Source organism: Octopus bimaculoides, chromosome 16 (genome assembly GCF_046866305.1).
Source record: "Octopus bimaculoides isolate indiv1 chromosome 16, ASM4686630v1, whole genome shotgun sequence".
Lineage (NCBI taxonomy): Eukaryota > Metazoa > Mollusca > Cephalopoda > Octopoda > Octopodidae > Octopus > Octopus bimaculoides.
In genome coordinates this window covers 24,158,607-24,183,354 of record NC_142943.1, presented here as the reverse complement: position 1 = coordinate 24,183,354, position 24,748 = coordinate 24,158,607, and the positions used below count along the sequence as shown (strand labels likewise).

General features: G+C 37.5%; 2 protein-coding genes across 2 annotated transcripts in view; both read right to left on the bottom strand.

The window, feature by feature from the left end:
• Positions 1 to 3,267: 3,267 nt before the first annotated feature.
• On the bottom strand, positions 3,268 to 8,149 carry LOC106871120 (TAR DNA-binding protein 43). The gene is made up of 4 exons (XM_014917431.3): positions 7,648 to 8,149; positions 6,281 to 6,444; positions 5,332 to 5,472; positions 3,268 to 4,944 (listed from the first exon to the last, which is right to left on the bottom strand). Exons 1-4 carry the CDS (start codon positions 7,883 to 7,885, stop codon positions 4,300 to 4,302), a joined length of 1,188 nt encoding a protein of 395 aa, XP_014772917.1. The 5' UTR covers positions 7,886 to 8,149; the 3' UTR covers positions 3,268 to 4,299.
• An 8,162-nt stretch (positions 8,150 to 16,311) lies between these two features.
• The window catches only part of LOC149132305 (uncharacterized), a 29,465-nt gene continuing 21,028 nt past the window's right edge, over positions 16,312 to 24,748 (bottom strand). The window contains exon 4 of the mRNA XM_089364897.1: positions 16,312 to 16,616. Coding sequence (XP_089221023.1) covers positions 16,451 to 16,616 — 166 coding nt within the window. The 3' untranslated portion in view covers positions 16,312 to 16,450. The remainder of the gene's footprint in view (positions 16,617 to 24,748) is intronic.

Here is a 24,748-nt window from a genome sequence, read left to right as displayed (position 1 = left end):
AAGCATCTGTATTGTTACTATTTCAGATGAATTACCTTTCTGAGCCTGAAAAAAATTTAGCCAACGAAAATCTTCCACCATTTGGTCATGTTTAAACACCAACTTAAGAGATAACCCAAGCTGATGCATTGCCTGTTTCTCAACCTATTTGACTAACAATCCACTTAGAAGGAAAAAAATCTAAATAGAACTTTACTGCAAAATTCATTTACTTGTTACCTACACCTGAACTTAGAAAAACTGTTTTCAAAGACTACTTGCTGGGATGAATATGTACTCCTTAGTCATCCAAGATTTAAGAAACCTCTTGAGATTCAATTAAAATTTGGGACAAAAGGTTTTCACTAAATCCCAAGTTTTTGTAGAATGCCTACATTAAATATGGGAATATTTGATTGTGTTAACCCTTTAGCATTCAAACTGGCCATGTCAGCCCAACATCTCTTACAATGTCATTCTAAAAATAAGCAATTACATTTGATAAAGTAATCTGAATGTGAAAGGGTTAAAATTGTTTTAGTGCTATTTTATACCATGCTCACTTATAAATCAAAAATCCTACTTTTGTTCAAGGATCTATAAAAGTGAATTATGTACCATAGTGCTATTAACTCAAATATTTTCTCTATCATCTCCATTTGAAAACCATACAATTTCAATGTCTTTTCAAAATCACTTTGGTAGAAGCTGTGGGACACTCAGCTCCCTTAATGATTAGTATAGAATATACTAATCAACAAATGCTATACTCGTTATAGACCTACTCCAGGTATTTAAAACCATACATGTGAAGAGATCTTTGCTTAAACTTCAAATTAAAAGTATTTAAACATATTTTGTAAATGCTTACTGCAACATACAATAAAATGTCACCCTTTCAGAACAAACCATTTACACTCAATCTGAAATAAATTGTAACTTAAATGTTCAACAAATGTAGATCTTAATCAGAACATGGCCATTACCACACTTCCCTGCATCCTAGTTACAGACATCTAGTATTTGAGATTCTATCTGGTAGTCAATAATACCTTCGTAATTTGTAAAGCAGTGTGTATATTTAGAGTTCCAATGAACAGGCTATGCCTTGAAACCTAACCCTTTCGTTACCAACCCATCCAAAACTGATTGAAATTGATTTTGCTCATGTTGCAAAGACATATTTGAGCGCAAATGTCATAAGTATGCTTGTGAAATGCATTTTCACTCTAAACAACTAAATTACACTATCCAACAGTATTTTATATGGTATCTGACACCAGTCTAGAGATTTTTCCACTTTGAAAAATTTTTTTCTTTACAAGAGACAGAAAATACCAGTATCAAGCATTGAGCTTGAAGCCAAAGGATTTTCAAAAGATGGCATCCAGCAAAATATACAGTGGACATAAACCATGTGCACGATTATGACTCAGATATTTCAATTTCTGAAAGTAAAACAATTCCGACAAGTGATGATTGCGATGAATGGAAAAAAAAAAAAAAAAAAAAAAGCACCCGAATGTAGCAAGAATAAGAAAATTGTTTTCCTTAGTTTTTAGGAAGAGACTAAACCAGTCATGGTGTAGGCAAATGAAAGCACTAGATTTCTCCTCTTTGCTTGCAGCAATTACTGCGGAAACAAAATCATAATGCAGGACAGAGGGAAAAAGACTTTTGCTCTCCCGCACTTTACATTTTTTTTTTAATTCACTTGTTAGGTGTGTGACATTTTGATAATTCATATTGTGAATCAATCATGTATCTCTTGTAGCTGATGACACTTCATTTTCTAGCTTTCTTCAAAAATTCTCGTAATTTACACACTTCTATACTAAAATTTTGTTGTATACTCAAATGTTAGCTACTAACTCATTTTCTAATGCTAACCATTAGGTTAAAACTGGATACTGCAGCGGTCATCACCTATGCAACACTGCCACCCATACATATGTCAGATGGATAGCAATTCAATGCAAAGTACAAATTGAATTTATGGAGACAGCTTTCTATTGTATGCAAAAGATATTTGATAATGCACAGAATTGTTATTTAATAGAAGTTAGTGGCAATTTTAATATTAATGCAAGTGCAAAAAGCAAACCTAACTATATTAAGCAATGAGAACACCATTACTATATAACTGTACAAGTATAAAGAACTGATACTATTGACCCCATATACGGCATAGCTAATATGGTTTGAAATAACCAAACCGGATTTGATTACTTACCTTTTCCAAGAGTGTGATATATCTGAAAGAAAAACAAGCACTAACAAGAAGTTTCTCACTGTATGGCTTCCAAAAGGCATAGGGGAAGGAGAAAAATTGCAGAAATATATAAAGTAAATTTCAACACCTTAAAAAATGCTATTTAAAATAAATAAAAAAAAATATGAAAGGCCAACATCTAAATTTATCCCTGAGATACAGTCAATGGCACTGTATTAAATGTCAGTTTTTTTTCTTTTTTTTTCATAAAAATAAAAAAAAGGTGTTTACAAATAGCCAACTATGTTATCACAGACAGGTTGCAGACAGCAGCAGCTGTTTTAGGGCAGCAGTGCACGCAGCTGAAGAAACAGACACCGTAATGGAGGAAATTGTTGAATTTCGCTGTGAAGAAAAACAGTTTCGTCATCATTACGTCGAAATAGGTATCACTTGATACGTCCCTCTCCACCAATTGAAATGCTGATGAACCATGGCAATCAGGGTTCTTCTGTTGCTGGGAGAAGAACCCATGTCGAGTCATTTGAAATATTTAAAAAAAAAAAAAAATGCAATATGAAAATTACTCAGTTGGAATGACAAAGTATATTGGAGGGTAATCAGTTGGAATTCTAAAAGTATGAAAGTCAGTAATTTTCCACTATTATTGGTATAATGCAGCATCACTAGTGTTCATACCCATTTCTCATTACTTGAAAATGAAACTTTTTTTTTTTAAATGCTACAATCCAAATGGGATCTGAAATTTCCCAACAGGTTATCTTTAAACTCATCTGAACAATTTGATTTTAATATGAACATTACCCTAAACACTATAAATTTTCACAAAACAATTAGCAATCATCTCTTATAATCATTATGATGCCAAGCATAAAGGGCAGTTTGCTGTGGAGTGGGATGAAAAAAAAAAATGCAATTTTACCGATACTTGAACCTGTTTCATTTTTAAACAAGTCCCAGACATTCAACTAAATACACAATTTTCTTTGTATTCTTGCCCAGCCCCTGCAACAAAGAGCAAACTCTCTCAACTGCCACAAAACACAAGACCTTCATGCATTTTATATTTATTTACTTTCTCTACAGATCAGCTCCCATTCAACACGCAAAAAAAGGAGACATCCGTCACCCATTCAACAAAGTTGATTCAGTTCGTTCACATCTGTCATGCGTGCATCAGTCCGTGCGTGCAATCCAAACGACTGGCAACTATTTACATATTACCAATGGTCACCCACCACACAACTAAAATGATCTTCACTGACCCAGACCAAAGCTAACACTCATTCAAAAGAAAGAAAAAAAATAAAATAAAATAAAGGGAAATGTTTACAAATAGGAGATATGGAAAAGAAAAGTCAGTAAGGGATTCTTTTCAGGCAATACAGCAGCAGAAAAATCAAACGATGAGGGGGGAGATGAAAGTATATTTTAGTGGAATTTCTAGGAGAGTCACATTACCGAGCAGGAAAAAAAAAATGAATAGATGAAATGATAGAAAGCTGCTCATCCAAGAGCAAAATGAAGGAAATGAAGAAGGAATGTATAGGGTAAGGGGAGACAATTTAGACAGTTCACAATGTCTCTCTTCAAAGTAAAGCTGCACAAAAAATTTCACTTAACAATACAAAATTGCACTGAATCAAGTGAAAATGCATGATATAGAGATGTATGTAGAGGGACTGTTCTAAAAGTGCTGCTGTCTAAAGTTGGTCGGCAGTTAAGGGAAAGTGAAGCATGACATCACTCACAACATTCAACAAACATGTATAACAAAAGTATGAAGAGGGGGAAAGAAAGGAGAGGGGGGGATCAAAATAAAGATGACAGTCCAGGTAATAAAATGTCAGTGTGTATACATCATATATAAACATACATATATAATACATACACACTTAAAATTAGAAAACTGGACTGAGAGTGATTAAATGAAAAGACCTTGACTTATGGCAAATTTGACAAGATCAAAAAGAAACGTGACAACTGCTAAAGAACAGTGAATCAGGTATGAATGGGACTGAGTGAAGAAAAGACAAAAAGATGGAGGAAAAAATATATTAAAATGCATTGCAAACAATGATCAGCCGTTAATTCCATCCACCAGATTTTGATAGTGAACCCCCCCAATTTGCTGAATGCCCTTGACCATTTTCTGCAGGGCCACCCCAACCCAAATAATTGTTATTGGGACCACTACCAATACTACCAAAGCTTTGGTTGCTATTTTGACTGTTAGACTCTCCACCTCCACCTTGTCCCATTCCTAATGGCCCCCACCCCCCAGGCCCACTAAGCATGGCCTGAGCAGCTGCCAACATTGCTGGATTTATCTGAAAGTTGCCAAAATTCATCGGGGGTCCATTCATGTTGCCATTACTATTGCGGTTTCCCTGATTCCACCCACCCTGTCCATAACCTTGATTATAGTTGCCTTGAGGACCACGCCTATCCCAGTTGCCAGAGTTGCCGCTATTATGTTTATCTGCAGGTTTCGGCAGTGCACTGCTCACATGAACGCTGACATTCTTCACAATGTGGTCTTCGCCACACAAAGCTTGAGCAACATCAGGATCAGTGAATGTAACAAATGCGAACGCCCGGAATGGTTTGGGGATAAAGACATCAATGACTTCACCATATTTAGAGAAGTAAGTGAGAAGGTCATCTTCAGTCATGTCTTCTGTACACCGGCCAACAAACACTTTACTGTTTACTTGCTGTTGACTACCATCCTAGAAACAGAAAATGAAATGATGCACATAAATACAAGTGAACACAACAGCAGTATAGTATAAATAAAAGTTAAAATAAACTAAAGACAAGATCAAATTTTTAATGCTAAACATTTTTAAGGAAGAATATCTCGTGTCTAGGTGCAGATAAGTTTTAATGCTCTTATTGGCAGATATTAATAGTCAAGACTTTCTTTCCATTATAAACATGGATTGCCATTACAATATTTTAAAAGAAATACTTTCACACCAAAACCAAGCCCTATCTTTAATAAAATATCGAGTGGTGATATTGGCTAACAAACTAGAAAGAGAGAGAGGAGAGCTGACAAGATGGAAGTACAAAGAAATGTGAAACAAAGTTTTTAGTGAGAAGGAACATTTTACCCTGGAGTTTGGAATCCTCACATCACACCAACGCCCGTCAATCATGTGTCTTTGGTTGATACATTTTAATTGGGATTCATAATCTTGGAATCGAACAAAACCAAAGCCCTTTGACTGCCCAGTTTTCAAATCTTTTTTGACCTGTAAATTATACGAAGAGATAAGAAAAGAAATCTATATATTAAAAAATACAACATTTGAAACTAACAACTTTCAGAACTCAAAGTTAATTATTTCTTAACCCCAAAACTATTCTCTTTCACAGAAAAGGATCACCACTTGCCCCATTTATTTATTTGTTACTATTGGTAGAGTGGGAACGTGGACACCACCAACAGGAGTTTTAAAAACTGGATTTGCATAAGAAAATCATTTCCATGATTGAATTCGTCTACTTTCTGAAAGACGTAATGTCTTAAGATAAATATTTAGACAAACCCACTCGTCATCCCAGCCCATATGAATAAAAATAGTGGATAGTTACAGCCAACAGTACTCCATAAGTCTCTGAATGTTCGTGTCGACAACACTCATTAAAATGAGTGCATCAACAAAACAGCTAACTCGTGTCCGAGTCACATTCTGGAAGACAGCAAGAAATGGACTTCATAATCATCTCACTTGACAGCGTTCTCGAAACTAAGCAGTTAAAAATACCGGTCTTCTGAATATGAGTAGAGGATCATACTGGTCAGTAAGTGAGCTAGGTCAAATCCTCGAAGTGACAAACACTATCTCCCGTTTTAAAAAAACCTCACTATTGTTCCAAAGTAGAACGCCACACCTCTGCAAGGCGTGAAACAAAGAAAAAAGGTTAAAATTCTGGTATTTCTATTTTATTATATACACATTTTTCTTCCCGGGATCAATAATTAAGCAATTTATTAAAGTTCACTTATAGCCCGACTACATTGCGGAGATTAAATGTAAAGGAAGAGATTAACTTTACCTGCACCATTAACAGTTCACCAAACTGTGAAAAATATTGCCTCAAATCTTCTTCAGTACTTTTCCAAGGTAGGCCCAATACAATAAGGTCGCTACACTTTTTGTTGACTCTTTTAGCTTTGATGGCTCCGCTGTCCATGCCATCATCACTCTTCCTCTTGTTATCTGTACACAACAATTCATACTTGTCAGTCTTGAAAGGAAAATACTCCATGGCAACACAACAACACAAAACTTTCAACAAAACAACACTGACAGAAACGGAGTGGGTAGCAATTATCTAGAAATTGTATTTGCTGATATGTGCGCGCGCATGTGGGGGTGGGAGAGTCACCGACAGCAATTAGCAATACAGGTCAATTGTCAGGGGATTATTTCTGGCATTTTGTGAATTTTACATGCGTACACTCATTATATACATGTATAATAAAGGAATGGGTTATGATACGAACGAACTGACTAAACTAAATACAAAGATACTGGATGACTGGTAAGTCAGGAGACAAAAAATCCTGTTTAGTGCCAAACATATAACAGCAATATGGCGGATCTGTTATTTCCCTTTGTGGTGAAGTGACTGTGGCTGCCTTCAATATCATACACAGCGACCCAATTCTCAGTTTTAAGTGAATACTTTCATCTTTAAGAAAGATGATACCCTTTTAAGGGCATTAACATTAATCCTTGTCCTCCTCTTATAACGTACCACAGGATAACATACTTTCACTATGCGATGGTGATTTCGAGAAAAGCGTTTTTAAAAAGAACAGCTTAAAATTTATTCTCGCCCCTTTTTTACAAAATTTTCATCACAAGCCAGCGATATGGAAACAGAAAGCTGTTTACTCTTTATATGTAATAAACAACATACAAAACTATTTCACGGTTATCAACGGACTAGCAACAGGTTTTGTTTTTTTTAGGTTTCCAGGTGATAAAAGCCAAATAAAAGGCTACCGTTTTAAAGTCAGAGATTAAAGGAAAATGCGACGGTTCATACAATCAGAAAGAGTGCATCAAAATAACAGCAGAGAATACTTGCAAAAAGATGAGGAATGAAAAGGGCGAATAAAAATTAGTACATGAATATTCACAAAAGTAAATTGAAACTATTTTTATGTAACAGAGGATATATAGATAGGCAAATATCAATCTGAATACTTTAAAACAAAATTACAATTAACTTACGTACAAGATCATAAAAAGTAATTTATAGGTAAAAAGGAGCAACATTGCCATTTTAATATAAAAATGATCATTAAGGCGCATTGAAAATCTAAGGAAATATTCGAGTATGCTACCAACAATTTCCAGCATTTAAAACGTATGCAATGAGGTATGATAAACTAGTTTAAAATGTAAACTTACCTTTCGGAAAGACACTGTAGTAAACCCGATCTTCCCATCCGTCTTCGGGAGGATATAACTGTCCCAGGCTGAGGCGAATACCGCGCACTGCACATGTGTTAGGGTTGCGGTACTTAAGACCACAAGCGCCAGGAAACTGGGCAGAGAGGGTGCTCAGTAACAAAGTACCATCTAACTCGATGGGAATTTCTATCAGCTCCGAATTCTCGTCCTCAGCAACTTGGATGTATTGACTCATGCTTTCAGAAATAATGGGGTAACGGAAAAATAGAGTCGTGTATCTAGGGGAAAAAAGGCTAGAAATAGGTTAAATACTGAGCAATAATCTACAGAAAATAAACGAAGTAAACGAGAATTGTTATTTTGAAAGGAGGTGTTTAACAAAAGGCCCAAGAATGAAATAATATATCAGAGCAAAGCACACTCTCACTCCCTTCAGATTTTCTCGTTCACTCTAGCATACACCGCACACAGGAAAGCACTATGGCGTCTCTTCCCCAATGGCCTTCTGGGAAGTGAATACACTAAATAACGAGCCAACGAGATTTCATAAAATATAGAGAGGGGGAGGGATAGTATACATATGTATATGTAAATATAAGTACAACGAATATACATGTATAGATATGTTTGTGTGCATCTATATATATGTGTGCGTATGTAAACATACATATGGATACATATTTACAAATGTTTATATATATATATATATATATATATTTACATCAATTATATGAATTTATGTGTATGTTTATAAACACATGCATATACACATGTATATGCTTTTGTAAATATATGACACACACACATAGATAGACAAATATGTAAAGGTAAGATCCAAGGATCAAGGTGTAGGAAGTTAGTGAGCTTCAAGAAATCCGTCGAAGATATAAAAAACAACTTTCATGAACAAAAGGTTGTGAATTTTTTCCACATTTCGATCAAATCTCCAACAAGTTAACATGGGATCTCCTAATGACAATGTAAACTTCATATAATCAAGGTATCCTTGGCTTGAAGTATGCTGTCTACCTTTTACTGAGGTTCCACTAGCTGTGAAATATATGTAGCCTGGACTCTTTATCTACGCTATTCTCTAATTTTTACCTATTTGAGTACTCAGAACATACGCCTATTAGTTTGAGTCACCTGAGTGAAAACTCCACATATCTAATATTATATATATATATATGTGTGTGTGTATGTATAGTCCAAATTTACAGAAAACAAGATGAAGACAGGTGTAGGAACAACAAGTAAGTGTATTAGTTTAACACTCAGGAAGAATGGAGAAGTCTTTTACGCTTTGAGCCTATGCTCTTTGACAGAAAGGATTAAGAGGGAACAAAACAAAGAGAGAAAAAAATGAGCATAGTTTCACAGATGAGTATGTATATATCTAGTCTAGTGTAGTCTGGTTTTGATCAGGTCCTGTGCATGGAACCTTCTCCAGCACTCGCTACATGACCTGGGTAGGTCTATACCCTCCTCTGCTACCATTAAGTAAATTACTGGAACTTAGGCTACTATGACTAGACTAGAGGTGAATACTGGAGTGGTTTCCCATTGCCATCTCCTGGCAGGTGGGATTTGAACCTGGAATATTAGATAGCTAGAGGATATACTATAAAGCATTTCTGCTGAGAAGGGAAATAAAGAAAGCTTCTAACAATGCAAGAAGTTTTTCACAAAACCTTTATATCTCAGGTACAAAAACCTATCTTCTGAAGGGAGCAATCCAAGAAGTGTGTACTCACATCAAGCTTGTAATTTAATTTTAAACTGCTTGATACTTGCATTAGCAGCAGCAGCAACTCTCCAGCTGTTGGTGCAAGCAATGCATCACTGATTATGACCAACATCATCTCCCACCACCATCACCACATAAAAATACGTCATACCGTCCATGACTATGAGTTGAAGAGTTGTTTGCAGCAACAATTAGTGAGTTGTTGCTGCTGCTGCAAACCCAAACACCAAGCAGTTTAAAATTCAATTACAGCAAGATCAATGTAAATACACATTTCATGGACTGCTTCCTTCTGAAGATAAGCCTTGAAATATAAAGATTTTTTGTAAAATTTTCTGCATTGTTAAAAGCTTTATTTCCCTTTTCTTTCATTTTCTACTTCTGTACTACAATGCTTCAAGTGAACTACAATGCTCTTATATATATATATATATATATATATATATATATATATATATGATGGCCGTCCACTCGTGACCGAGGAAGACCATTGCCGACCTTCAGGAACATTGTGCGCTCTAGGACTAACTTATATTTTGCATTTGCAGCTCCATTGGTGCCTAATGAGCCCTGCGCTTGACAAGCATACACGACTGTAAACATTGCAGATTAAGCTTTCCCCATTCACTATATGAGCCATGCGCTTTCGCGCAGCTCGGTTAAGTTCTTCATGCTGGATACGTGCTCTCTCAAAAGTGTCAATCCCCTCCTTAACCTGCTTCCTCCATCCGTGGCGATGACAGGCATTGTTCTCCCAGTCAGTGTCCTGCATATCACAGGCCTTTAATGAGGACTTGACATAGTCCTTAAAGTGCAGCCTTGGTTTCTGCTGGAGTCTCCTTCCATTCACAAATTCTCCATATAGCATCTGCTTAGGAATCCTGCTATCCTTCATTCTAATAAGGTGTCCAGTCCAACGTAACCGGTGCTTGTGCACCATCGCCTCAATACTCAAGATATCAGTAGTCCTCAGAATCTGTGTGTCTGGAAGTTTTGAGGTCCAGCCAACATAGAGAATGTGCCTGTATATATATATATATATATATATATATATATATATATATATATATATATACATATATATATATATATATACATACATACATACATACATATATATATATATATATATATATATATAATTTTTGGCCATGCGACACCAAAAATCAACGATAAGAAAGGCACTTATGAATTCATCGGCTAGTGAGTTCAGGCATCTCACCTCAAAGAAATCTATATATATATATAGATATATAGGTGAGATGCCTGAACTCACTAGCCGATGAATTCGTAAGTGCCTTTCTTATCGTTGATTTTTGGTGTCGCATGGCCAAAAATTACCGTGAATTTTTTTAGAGACACTTTCAAATTTATCAGAATATCGGACTGAAGATTTGGAATAGAGAAATTTTCATTCTCTTAACCATGAAACGATCGTATCTGATTAACTAAAGACTTGTTTTGTTTATGCTTCTCCCTCCGGTTTTTTGTTCTATGTGTGCCATAAATATCGCCATCCGTTTAGAGAAAAATTTGTAGTTTAGAATCAGTAGTTCTTTGACTGCTATTTCAAAATTTTCAGTACGTTGGAGAAGCAACTCAATGCTAATCCCTGTATATTTATGATGATAAATGGTTTTACCGATAAAGGTTTTTTCATACTGAACTACTTGGCAAAATTGTTAATTATTAATTCTATTATTAATTGACGATTCCCTGCCCTTATTCTTGTATAATATATATATATATATATGTATACATACATACATGACGACTGCTCCATCTTGACAGACGATAGCCATCCCCTCAACAATCCACACATATCATCAAGTGACTTTGAAATCCGGCTGCTGAGCGACAAGGTCTACAGCACAGATGACAAATGTTCAGGCCTCTCGATCCTTGCCCACTGGTATCTGATTCTAAGGAAACGCTTCTGTGAACCAGCATATGTCTCTTAAGTCCGGGTATTGTTTTACAAACCTTGTGACATATGCCACAGGTCGCAGAAGGCGGTTGGTATTTAGGGTGTCTGGAATTTCTACCCTCATGTGTTTTCATGTGATTCACATATCCTGCTTTTGACAGAAGAATGCGATCACACACAATACACATCCTATACTCTCCATTGTTTACAATTTTTCCCTTTCGACAGGCCCGCTTAAGCTCAAGTTGCTGAAACATCTTTTCCTCCCAGACATCACAGCTCGTCCTGACAACAGCTCTCCACTTGCTTCGATCCAGAACATCTCCTTCCCAATCACTTTCATACATATCTAGTTTTTTTAGGTTTTGTTTAATGCAATCTTTATACCTCTTTCTCGGTTTCTGCCGCGATCGCTCACCAGAGCTGAGCTCACCATAAAATAAGTGCTTCGGCAAACGATCATCCTTCATTCTAATTACATGCCCAGTCCATCTCATTTGGGCCAGGATAATATGTTTTTCAATTGAGCTACAGTGCGCCCTGCGCAAAACCTCTGTATCTGCTACGAAACTCTTCCATTTTACTCCTAGGATGCGTCTTAGACACTTTTGATGAAACCTTTCTAGCATCTTTACATGACGCTTGTAAGTGGTCCATGTTTCACCTGAATAAAGAAGTGCAGTCAATACACACGCTTTGTAGATGCTGATTTTTGTCTGCAGGGAGATATCTCTATCAGCCCATACTCGCTTTTCAAGCTTTCCAAATGCAGCACTTCCCTTCGCTATTCGATGGTATATTTCTGCATCAAGACCACCATCCCTTGACAGTGTGGTTCCAAGGTAAACAAAGGTGTCAATGACTTCTAATCTTGTTCCGTTCACAAAGATGTTTGGTTCAGTATATATTTGTCCAGGTGTGGGGGTAAACATTACCTTGGTTTTTCTCAGACTTACTGTGAGTCCAAAATATGTACATGCAGTGGAAAATCTGTCCATTAAATGTTGCATATCTTCCTCTGTGTGTGCCAGCAAGTCAGCATCATCAGCATAGAGCAATTCTCTGACAAGTACTCTGAAAACCTTTGCCTTACAGTTAAACCTGGTCAGATTAAATATGCTACCAGATGTCCGGAATCTGATTCCGATTCCCCTGTTACAATCCTCAAATGCATACCAAAGCAATGTGGCAAAATATATAGAGAAAAGTGTAGGGGCAGGAATATCTCCCTGTTTTACACCGTTGTCCACTGAAAATTCATCAGATAGATTACCATTAAAAACTACCTGAGCTTTCATGTTGCTGTGCAATTTCTCGAAGAGGCCCACAAAATGTGTTGGGCAACCAAGTTTGCACAAAACAATCCACTGTGCGTCCCTGTTTACCGTGTCAAATGCCTTAGTTAGATCTATAAAAACCTGGTATAGTGGCATTTGTTCCTCTAAACATTTCTCCTGAACCTGCCTTGCAGAAAATATCATATCCATCGTTCCCAGCTCGGGTCTGAAACCACACTGTTCCTCAGGAATCACATGTGGACACACATTCTCCACGAGACGTTCTAACATGATCCTCGAAAGTATCTTCCCAGTATGTGCCAGGAGAGTTATTCCTCTGGAATTACCACACACTGATTTGGGTCCCTTACCTTTGTATATAGGGATTAGAATGCCGTTTATCCATTCCTGTGGCACAGAGGACTCAGTCCAAACTTGACACAACAGGCTATGAATTTCGGAGGAGATGTGATCTCCACCTGCTTTCAGAATTTCAGCTGGAATACTATCCAGCCCAGGAGCTTTGCTGGATCTCAGTTTCCATATTGCCAGTTTTACTTCTTCAATGGAAGGCGCATCGTCCATGTGTTGCATTATCACTCTTTGGGGGATATTATTTATGACAGCCATGTTCACTACAGATGGATTATGAAAAAGTTCCGCAAAATGCTCCCTCCATCTGCTCATTATTCCAGGAGGATCCTTAATAACCTCATTTCCGTCTTTTGATTTCAAGGGAACATACGTTGAGGACTGCGGTCCAAAAGCTTGTCGCAATAAGCCGTACAAGTTTTTAATGTCTTTCCTTTCATAAGATGCCTGTATTTCCTCAGACAAATTACTCCACCAGGTATCTTTGAGCCTCCTTAATTCCTTTTGCAGTTCTGCTTTCTGCGCTCTGTATACCTTTTCTAGTTTTTCTTTGCCCTTAATGTTTGGGTTAAGAAGTTTTTCATAAGTAGACCTCTTTGTTGCCAGTAGCTCATTTACCATTGCATCATTGGAGTTAAACCAATCTCTATGTTGTCTCCTCTTAAAACCCAGCACATCCACTCAGCCTTATATAATCCTTCTCGAAAAGATTGCCATGAACCTTCAAAATAAATATTACTGCATCTATCCCGAAATAGCTGTGAGACCTGTGGCTGTTTAAGTTGTCCTACATCAATTTTTTGGGGGACTCGCACACCTGCACTGCGCTTTCTTGTATGAACCCTGAATTTGAACTTAGCCCTAACCATTTTGTGATCAGTATCACAATCAGCTCCTCGCAATACTCTGAGACTACACAAATCCTGTAGGTCAGATTTCCGAGTTAATCCAAGGTCAATCATGTGACCTTGCTTTGATCTTGGATGAATCCAGGTGACTTTATGTTTCAGCTTATGGTGAAAAAATGTTTTCCCAACAGCCAACCCTAGTTCAGAGCACATTTGTAGCAGGTGTAAACCATTTTTGTTCACCTTACCTATTCCATACCGCCCAAGTACATTCCAAGCATTATTGTCCCTGCCAACACGTGCATTGAAGTCTCCGAGCACAACCAACTTCTCATTCAGAGGGACTGAGAGGATACTACTTTTAACATGGATATTTTCTTCATTTGCTGAGAGTGTGGGAGCATAGATGGAGAAAACAGTCACAAAGCGTCCACAAGAGAGAGGGATCCGGAGTTTCATCATGCGGTCATTTATACTTTGTGGTTGTTCTAGGTCTTTCAGTAAATTACTTCTAATTGCAAACCCAACACCACCCTCCCTTTTCTCTCCCTTTGGCCTCCCAACCCAGAACACTGTGAAGCCGGTTGCTCTTTCAACAAGATGATCTTCACCTGAACATCTTGTTTCAGATAGAGCTGCAATATCAACATTAAGACGTCTCAGCTCCTTAATTACTAGAGCTGTGCTTCTTTCAGGCCTATCCGCTCGATCCAAGAGAGTTCTCACATTCCAGCATGCCAAGTTAAGTAAAACCTTTTTCCTCGTATCCTTTTTATTATTGCTTATATTTCTTTGTTCGTTCCTGCTATATTGAACCACCGTTAGCCGCAGTAATCTAACCAGCAGAGTGCGGACAGACAATTTTTAATGCACCTTTTCTAGCACCTTCCCAGTATATCCAGGTGAGCAGTGTTCTCCTTAAAAGGGCTGCTCAGACACAGGATTCTCCACCGAAAACAGCCCCTGTCCATGAAGACATGTTAGCGATGTTAAGATAAGAACCCTGCCGCCTTATGTGCAGATTTGTAACTGTATGCTTCCAACTGGTCAAGTCTGTATACGTCGCCACTCCTCCATCACCACAGGACTTTTCTCTCCTCCTTTCTTCTTTCTTCCTCTCCTCTCTTGCCCTTCTCACTCCTTTTTTCTTCCCCCTCCTCTCTCTCTTTCTTTTCCCTAATTTTTTCTGGGGTCATACTAAGATGACTGTGATTTGACAGTGTTTTGTCTTGTTGGGGACATCTGTACTTCATTGGATTTTAGTGACAAACGCTTGTACAACACCTTTGCCACTCTCTGGGTCAAAATAGTATAATCCAGTGACAAGCGAGAGCAAGATGACTAGTACTAAGTTGACTGCAGGTTTTATATCAGAGTATCCTCTCCTAGGCTTTTCCTCAAAAGGAGACTGCAAGCCAGCAGTGGTAGATCAATTTGAATTCGGAGTTTTATTCTCCTATACTGGTTGTCCTAACCACGACCTCAAAAAAAAAAAAAAAAAAAAAAAAAAGCCCAGTCTGCTCCCACAGAAATCATGGACCTGGTTTTATGTCAGAGTGTCCTTCTCCTAGAAGAGTTGCCTTCACTTGGCTAATGGGCCTCATCTACCCCACATATTAGAAAAAAAAAAAAAAAACAGAATATAATAAGTACATAGAAAATACATAGAAAAGTCAATATAAAAGATGTAGATATGAAAGGAGAAAAGTAAATGCAATGGAGATACATATGAAATATAAAATATATATAAAAAGTAAAAATTAAAAAAAATATATATATATATAAAAAGAAATGCATACAAAAATATACACACACACAGCACAGCACAACAACACGCGCACACAGAATTTAAACACACACACAGAAACAAACATTGTTGGGTGGACGTTACTACACAGTAGTTCTTACATCCTTTCGACGAGTCTTATTTTACATCCCGCAGGATGCCAACCCTCCTCACCAAGCGAGCTTGGTGGGGTTGCCAGTTTAGTCACCGACGACCCGACCATGAGACAGGTTGTACTGGATTACATGTTACCAGTAGCGCTCAGGAATACTTATAAGAGCGACCTGACATAGATACATACATACATATGTATGTATATATATATGTATATGTGTGTATATATATGGAGCAAATAATTCATGAGAAAAAATAATTTGCAAAGATAATACAGGGTGGGTGAAAAGTAAGTAATTGGTAATAAAATCCATATTTCTTTTACAAATTTATTGAAACAAATGATACATGTTCTATATTACATTGGAAAATGAAGGTAAATCTTCATATTTCAACGTAAGAACCGGCGGCGTCAACCAGTTTCTTCAAACGACCAGGGATGGAATGAACAACCTTTGTCATCTGGGATATCACTGAGAACCTCCTGAATCCGTGTTTCCTAGTCCTCCAGTGTGTGAGGTTTTGTGTTGTACACCTCTTCTTTTGTGTAACCTCGCAGGTAAAAGTCACATGGTGTGAGATTTGGACTTCTTAGAAACCATTCCATATTCCATTCTTTATGCAACACCGTACGTATTGTGTTAGTACACTTCCACAAGCTGCTTGATGTGTTGATTTTTGTGGGCTGCGATTAAACATTTTCTGCACTGTTGCCATGATCTCTGCTGATCACAATGTGGTTGGATGGCCACTTCTTGCCTCGTTCACAGAGCCCATGGTCATCAGCTTTGCATGACAACTTTTTATTGTCTCCGGACATAGTGTTGGATGCCTACCTTTCCATGCATGCCACCATCTCTGAACCAAAACAATGGAATTCCACACTTCATAGCATCTGGAAAATAAGAAATAAGACAATAAGAAATCCCCATTAGTGTTATCTGTTTAAAAAATGTTTTCATCATAACTTCAGTAATACTAAAAATTCTATAATGCTTTAATGTTTGTTTTTGATTTTGTTGACTACACAGTATAGTAGGGTCAGTTGGGCACTGCCTGTGAGAAAAACAGCACCATGACACAATTCACTCTGCCAGAAATTTGGAAATGACATGCTGTACTGCTTGGAATTTGTGCCCGAAGCTCCAATATGAACATTTCAGAGTGTTCAGATGTCAATCTGAGGACATGTACTAAGAGTGATAAAAACCAAACATCCAGTCAAAGTCATGGTGTTTGGAATGATCATTAGTGATGGCAACATTATGCCTCCCTTCATCTTCCCACGTGGCCTCAGATTCAACATGGAGGCCTACATCAAGAGCCTGGAGGAGGTACTGCTGCCCTGGGTCAAGAGGGTGGCTGCTGGAACACTCTATATTTGGCAACAGGATTCTGCACCATGCCACACAAACAGGAGAACCTAGTCATGGCTGTCAGACAATTTCTGCAGCCACATCACCCCTAACATCTGGCCAGCTAACTCCAGACTGCAACATCATCATCATCATCATTTGACATCCGTTTTCCATGCTGGCATGGGCTGGACGGTTCGACTGGAGTCTGGGAAGCCAGGAGGCTGCACAAGGCCCCAATCTGATCTGGCAGTGCTTCTACAGCTGTTTATTGTCTCTGGACATAGTGTTGCATGCTTCCTAATGCCAACCATTCCAAGAGTGTAGTGAGTACTTTTTACGTGCCACCGGCACAGGAGCCAGAGGAGCTGGCATCGACCACAATCAGATGGTGCTGGGGCACAGTTGAGCGAGAAACCAAGAAAACTCCTTGTAACACCAAAGATGAACTGAAGGCAAGGATTATATTCCAAAGTCGTCTAGAGGCCATGGTTGAAGCCAGTGGCGATTTTATTGAATAAATTTACTCTTTAATATTTCAAGATATTTTTATGTAATTTTGGTAAATATACCTGTTAAAATGAGATGTGTGTGTTATTTTCATTTTTTTGTAATTTAGACGACAGTTTATTCACTACACCCTTATATCAGTTGGGTAAGAAACAAATGCTTCTTTGGTCTTAATATGTTTAATCAAGATAATATTTCTTCTCATTATTGATTACGTAATCCCATATATTTGGCAAATTGTTGTTTCAAATTTGGAGCCAAAGAAACACTCAATATCATTTTTAACCTCTTGACAAACTGTTTTCCTTCAAAATAATGTTGCAATGATCTGAAAAGTAATAGAATTAGGTGGATGAGGCAAAACTTCCAAATTTAATGCCATAATCATTTCTTGAAGGACTTGAGTAATATGTGGTCTTTCATTGCTATGTAAGAACAACAGCTTTTTACAAATGACTCGTCATGGGCACTTTTTCTGTAAATGTTTGTGCAATGCTTTCAAATGACAACACTACTTATCTGCATTAACTGTTGCATTTTGGTTTAATACTTCTTGATAATTCAATACTTCATGATAGAGTCATATCCTAGAACATAACTTTTTGTAGATGTAGTCCTGGTTCTGGGAATGAAGCCCCTTTTTCCATTGGGTGCAGTCAGACTGGGCTTTTTTTTTTTTTTTTTTTTTTTGAGGTCGTGGTTAGGACAACCAGTATAGGAGAATAAAACTCCGAATTCAAATTGATCTACCACTGCTGGCTTGCAGTCTCCTTTTGAGGAAAAGCCTAGGAGAGGATACTCTGATATAAAACCTGCAGTCAACTTAGTACTAGTCATCTTGCTCTCGCTTGACACATAAATTTCAATATTTTGGTGTTTGTTCTTCTACTCCTCTACATATTTATGCATACAGATTCATACATACTTACATATCTACATATATGTGTATGTGTGTGTGTGTATGTGTGCATGTGTATATATATATATATATATATACACACACACACGGGCACACATATATATATATATATATATACATGTATGTATATATATATATATATATATATATATTTATTTATTTATGTGTTTCAGCCAAGTGGCTGCGGTCATGCTGGTGCACCACCGTGAGAATATATATATATATATATATATATATATATATATATATACACACATACTTGTGTGCAGATAAGAATCTATTCATGTATTTAGGGTTGTAAAAATGTGACTATGTATGTATAATTAAATATGAGTGTAAAGAAAATAGCACAAGTGTCTGTGCATATATAAAATACTTATCACAATATACGTGTGCTTGTGTAAGAATATATGTGCATGAAAATGGATGTAATTAATTTTTTTTTCTTGGATAGCCTCATCTAGGTTATCGGAAACATTGAAAATTTGCCCTTTGATATTCAGACAATAACTTTGCTGATCAAGTGACAATTTATATCTGCGATGACTGGAAAATACTCGATCGTCACAGTCAGCTGCCAAGCATCTTTACAAATGGTTACACAATGTAATACATTCTTGTACTGATAAACCAAATGGTCAAGCCAAAATGAAGCTAATTACCTTGTCAAATCCTACTAATTCTCCTCCATCAATTTTCTTCTCTCTCTTCCTATATTTGCCTTGAATGTACATGTTTAGTAGGAACTGCCCACTTCAGAATGGTATGAGAGTACTTACTAGCGAGATTGGCTAATCAGTCAGCATATTACTTTTTGTGAAGTTCTGAGGAATCACTTACAATGAGTGCAGTGAAAGAAGATTTACACAGTGACAGAGAATAAATCAATAATTGCTGACATGTTAACAAAATGACACAAGATTGGTTAAAATGTGAGTTGATGAAACAATTGTTAGCAATGTAAGAAAAAGAATATTATGAACTCCATTCTTAAATGTTTTACAGGATTGTCCACTGCATCCCTCTCCAGCTGAGCATTCCTAATCTTGCAGGCTAATAGGTGCTGGTGCCACATAAAAAGCACCCATACCCATGTATGCCAGTGCTGCATAGAAGCACCCTAGAAGAACTCTATAATATGGTTGGTGTTAGGAAGAGCATCCAGCCATAGAAACTGTGCTAAAACAGACATGGAGTCTGGGCTGGTGTGCTCCTGTCAAACTGTCCAACCCATACCAGCATAGAAAACAGATGTTAAATGATGATGATGATGATATATATATATTAGAGACCAAAGTGTACGTACACCGCTATATGTATATAAAAAAGAATACAAAAAATGGGACAAGAATGCAACAGGCAACAACAAGACATCCAGACAGTTAGATGATACAAAAAGGGACAAGAAGAAACAGGGACGGGTCATTCAGAATTTTCTTTCGTCAGTCGAGTTCCTGCAAAGATAATCTGGAACTCGACTGATGAAAGAAAACTCTGAATGACATCTCCCTGTTTTTTCTTGTCCCATTTACATGATTCCAGGTTCACTCCCACTGCATGGCACCTAGGGCAAGTGTTTACTACTATAGCCTCAGGCCAACCAAAGCCTTGTGTGTGGATTTGGTAGACAGAAACTAAAAGAAGCCCGGCGCACGTGTGTGTGTATGGGTGTGAGTGTGTGTGTGTTTGTGTGTGTATGTGTGTGTGTGTGTATGTGTGTGTGCATGTGCATGTTTGCGTTTATTCTTCCACCACTGCTTGACAACTAGTGTTGGTGTGTTTGCATCCTCATAACTTAGAGGCTCAGCAGAAGAGACTAATAGAATAAAATTCTTCATGGCAGTGCCCCGGCATGGCCACATTCTAATGACTGAAACAATTAAAAAACAAAAACAAATAAAAGATTATATATTACATATCACATATATATTATATATGCGTATATGTACATTTAATATGTATTTGTTTGGTATTTTGTCTTGTACTTATCTCTTGTGTGTTTATGTGTATTATATATATATATATATATATATAAAGTGTAGTATATTGCCACTTAAGTGTGGCTGACCCCTAGGGGTGGATGTTACTGTTGCTTTTAGCCCCAGGAGGACATCTCCTCCAGCTGGCTCATAGACACACGACTGTGTCCTGTTTGCCAAGGGATACGTTCGTGCTGCTGGTCGAGGTGAGAGGGATAACTCCCTTGGCAAACAGGACACAGTCGTGTGTCGATGAGCCAGCTGGAGGAGATGTCCTCCTGGGGCTAAAAGCAACAGTAACATCCACCCCTAGGGGTCAGCCACACTTAAGTGGCAATATACTACACTTTATCGTGCAGTTACTGTTAATACTTCATTTAGAGAATTAACATTGCTTGTTTTCACCTTTTCAATATCAGTGAAGAATGTCACTGGAAAAGAAGATATAAGGTTTGCCAGGTTTTCGTCTCTCTCACCAAGGTCATCAGCTGTCGAACGCCGACGAAGGGAAATAACCCTGAAATCCGGATACGTTCGTGCTGCTGGTCGAGGTGAGAGGGATAACTCCCTTGGCAAACAGGACACAGTCGTGTGTCGATGAGCCAGCTGGAGGAGATGTCCTCCTGGGGCTAAAAGCAACAGTAACATCCACCCCTAGGGGTCAGCCACACTTAAGTGGCAATATACTACACTTTATCGTGCAGTTACTGTTAATACTTCATTTAGAGAATTAACATTGCTTATATATATATATATATATATATATATATATATGGATCTAGGACTTTTCATCTAAAACACTTCGGTCTAATGCGCTATGGTCTAAAGAACTTTGGTCTAAAGTGATTTTTGTGTCTAAAGGCATTTTTGTCTAAATGCCCTTTAGTATAAATACATTTATGTCTAAACTCACTTTGGTCTAATAACTATTTTGCTTATAGAATCTCAAAAAAAAAAAAATGTAAAAAGCTCTAAATAACTATATTCTAATAATCCTTTTTGTACAAAGAACTATCACCTAATGATTATTTTGGTATAATGACTTGTTTGTTTTATGACACTAACTGGATAAATTTCAGTTTCCTAATAATCCTTTTTGTACAAAGAACTATCACCTGATGATTATTTTGGCATAATGACTTCTTTGTTTTATGACACTAACTACATAGATTTCAGTTTCCTCTTTAAGTCTTTTAGATATATTTCTATTTTTGAGTTGTAAAGCTTATTATTCATTCTTTGTATTTTAGTTACAGATTAAACCCCAACATGGAAAGTACTATACATTTCATGAAAACAACTCAGGGAAAAGATAAACTTTGCTATAATGGCTACTATTATATGAAGAATAACTCAGCTAAAAGTGCTACTTATTGGTGATGTGCAGATCGAAAGTGTCCCACCCATTTTATCTTAAGCAGAAATCATAAAGTTATGAAGACTTCAGAACACAACCATGTGGGTGGTAGTGAAAAAGTGCATGTGTTCCAAGCATTAAACAAAATTAATGAAAAAGCTCTTACAACATCAGAAAAACCTGCAGGAATAATTTGATGCAATTAGTGAGGTTCCAAAAGGTTCCCAACCACTGCTTCCTACCAGTGCTTGCATCACTCAAAATATTCGAAAAGTAAGAAATAAACAGCTGCCCAAGCTTCCAACATCATTGGCTGATGTAGATGTTCAAGGCAGATTTAGGATAACCATGAGAGGAGAAAATTGGCCAGTACATGATACTGGAGAAGATGATCAAGAAAGAATTTTGATTTTTTGCAGCACCACCATCCTTGCAAAAGCTAGGTTCATCAAAACACTGGTTTGGTGATGGAATTTTTGAAACATGTCCCAACATCTTTTCCCAAATATATACAATTCATGCCAAAATCCACAGTGAAATACATCCTCTTGTTTTTGTATTGCTACCAGGGAAGTCGGAAGAAATTTATGTTAAAATGTTATATGCTCTTGTTGAAGGGATGGAAGTTCATGGAATTGAAAATGACATAACTGAGGTGAGCATAGACTTTGAACTGGCAGTTCAAAATGCATTTTTACATGTTTTTGGTGACAGTGCTGTGCATTTCTGTTTTTTTCCATTTCTGCCAATTGACTTGGGAGAAAAATTCAGCAATTGGGACTTGTAAATTTTTATAATAATGATATAGACTTTTCTTTATTCTGTCAAAAAGTGAATGCTTTGGCTTTTCTGCCAGTTGCTGTTGTACCAATAGGACTGCAATGCTTGAAAAAAAAAGTGCACCTAAAAATGCATTGCCATTTATTGAGTGCATAGAAAATACTTTTGTAAATGGAATGCTAAGACAAAATGGAAGACAGTCAAAGCCATTTCCAGCTTTTTCCAGCTATTTCCAGCTTTTTCCACTCATCTTTATATAATGCAGGGTAACTATGTATCTTGCCTACGGCAAGATACCTATTTCTGTCCCTCTGTCATAATGTAGCTCCATAAAACTTGGCATAAAGACACCCCATTCTCAACTACACACCTATTTGGTCTAGGAGCCATTTTTTAAATCTTACAAGTTACATAGTGACTTCATTAGCTCCGATGCCATGAAAAAACACCCAGTACACTCTGCAAAGAGATTGGCATAAGGAAAGGCACCCAGCCATAGAAACAATGCAAAAGCAGACATTGGAGCTCAATACAATCCTATTGCTTATCTAATTGTCCTACGTATGCTAAGACTGACATTAATTGTTTGAATGTCCCCTTTTACATGTTTGCATGGGTTGTTCAGAATTTGTTAAGGCATATCTTTATGGTTGGTTTCCCTTTCTGTTGCCAACCTTCACTTGTTTCCAGATAAAGTAATATTTCTTCATGACCAAACATGCTTTCTAAGAATTCTGGGAACGAAGGACACTGCTTGCATTACTGTGACACTCATTTACAACTATCATGCTTATATGCCAGATCCTTGTCACCACTAGATATTTAAGACATCTTAGTGGTAATTCCTAATAGACCAGGATCTTTCTTTCCTGCACCAGACTTCTGTGTCTGTTTTGGTATGGTTTTAATGGCTGGATGCCCTTCCTAATACCAATCACCATGGACTGAGTGCTTTTTACATGGCACAAGCACAGGCAAGGTCAGTTTTGGCATGGTTTTTACAGCTGGATGCCCTTCCAAATGCCAAACACTTTACAGTATAGAATGGATGCTTTTTACGTGGCATCAGCACTGGTAGGGTCACCAAGTAACTTGCAAAACAAAGATCCTTTGAGAAGGGAGGGGAACATTGAAGGAGGTGGTCTTATGTCAGATAATGAAAGGTTATAGTGAGACAGAGAGGCAGAAATAGGTGTCTTGTTGTAGAGGAAGTACATGGTTACCTGGCCATGGGAGAGAGAGTGGGGGGGGACAAAAACAGGTGTGCTGTTGTAAAGGAGATGTGTGATTACCCAGCCTGAGGGAAGAGAAGGAGGAGTGAGAGAGTGGGAGTAGATAAGAGTGCAGGAGAGAGATGGTGGCAAAGTGCTGGGCATACTCACAAGGTATGGGGATCAGAATATAAATGGGATGGTAGAGTAAAAGAAGCAAAAGATAGATGGTGGCAAGTGCCAGGGCATACCCTGGAGGTATGGTGGTCATAATATAGATGGCAGGGTATTGCCAAAGAAGCATGAGTAGAGAGTGGGGGTGGGGGATGCAGTGAGTGGTGAAAACCTGGGTATATAGAGAGGGTGGAAGGCTACTTGATAGCAATGATACAGTGAGCAGAGCTGTGAGAACAGGACTGAGGAGTGAGAAATAAGGATAATGCTTGAAAGAGGAAATGTGAGGAAAAGAGAAGATATAGTTTGGTTTGTTGGGGCAGGATGTGTAAAAAGTTTTCTTGTTACATGTAGGTGGAACACAGTACTCTTATGCCCAACTTTTTTATGAATATGTTTGCGCTTTGTCATACATGTATACTGATGTGGCACATCCAATGGCACATACTGCCTTCATTTCTCTCTAGTCTATGCATGACTTCTGCTAATTTGGTCACCTAGGTAGCAGAAACTATCTACAACCTCAAGAGGGTCTCCTGGGCATAATATATATTAGGTCATCTCAAATAATGCAGTTTTTTCAGCTGCATGAACTAAAAGTCAGAGGAGGACAGGATAAACTACCTGCATCAACTTGCTATAAAAGCAGGTAGAAATTTTAATTTTGTCCTTATTCTTAGTACAAGTTTTGAAGAGTGCAGTTCGATTTTAGCAGCTATTTTTTCAAAGCTATCATGGAAGT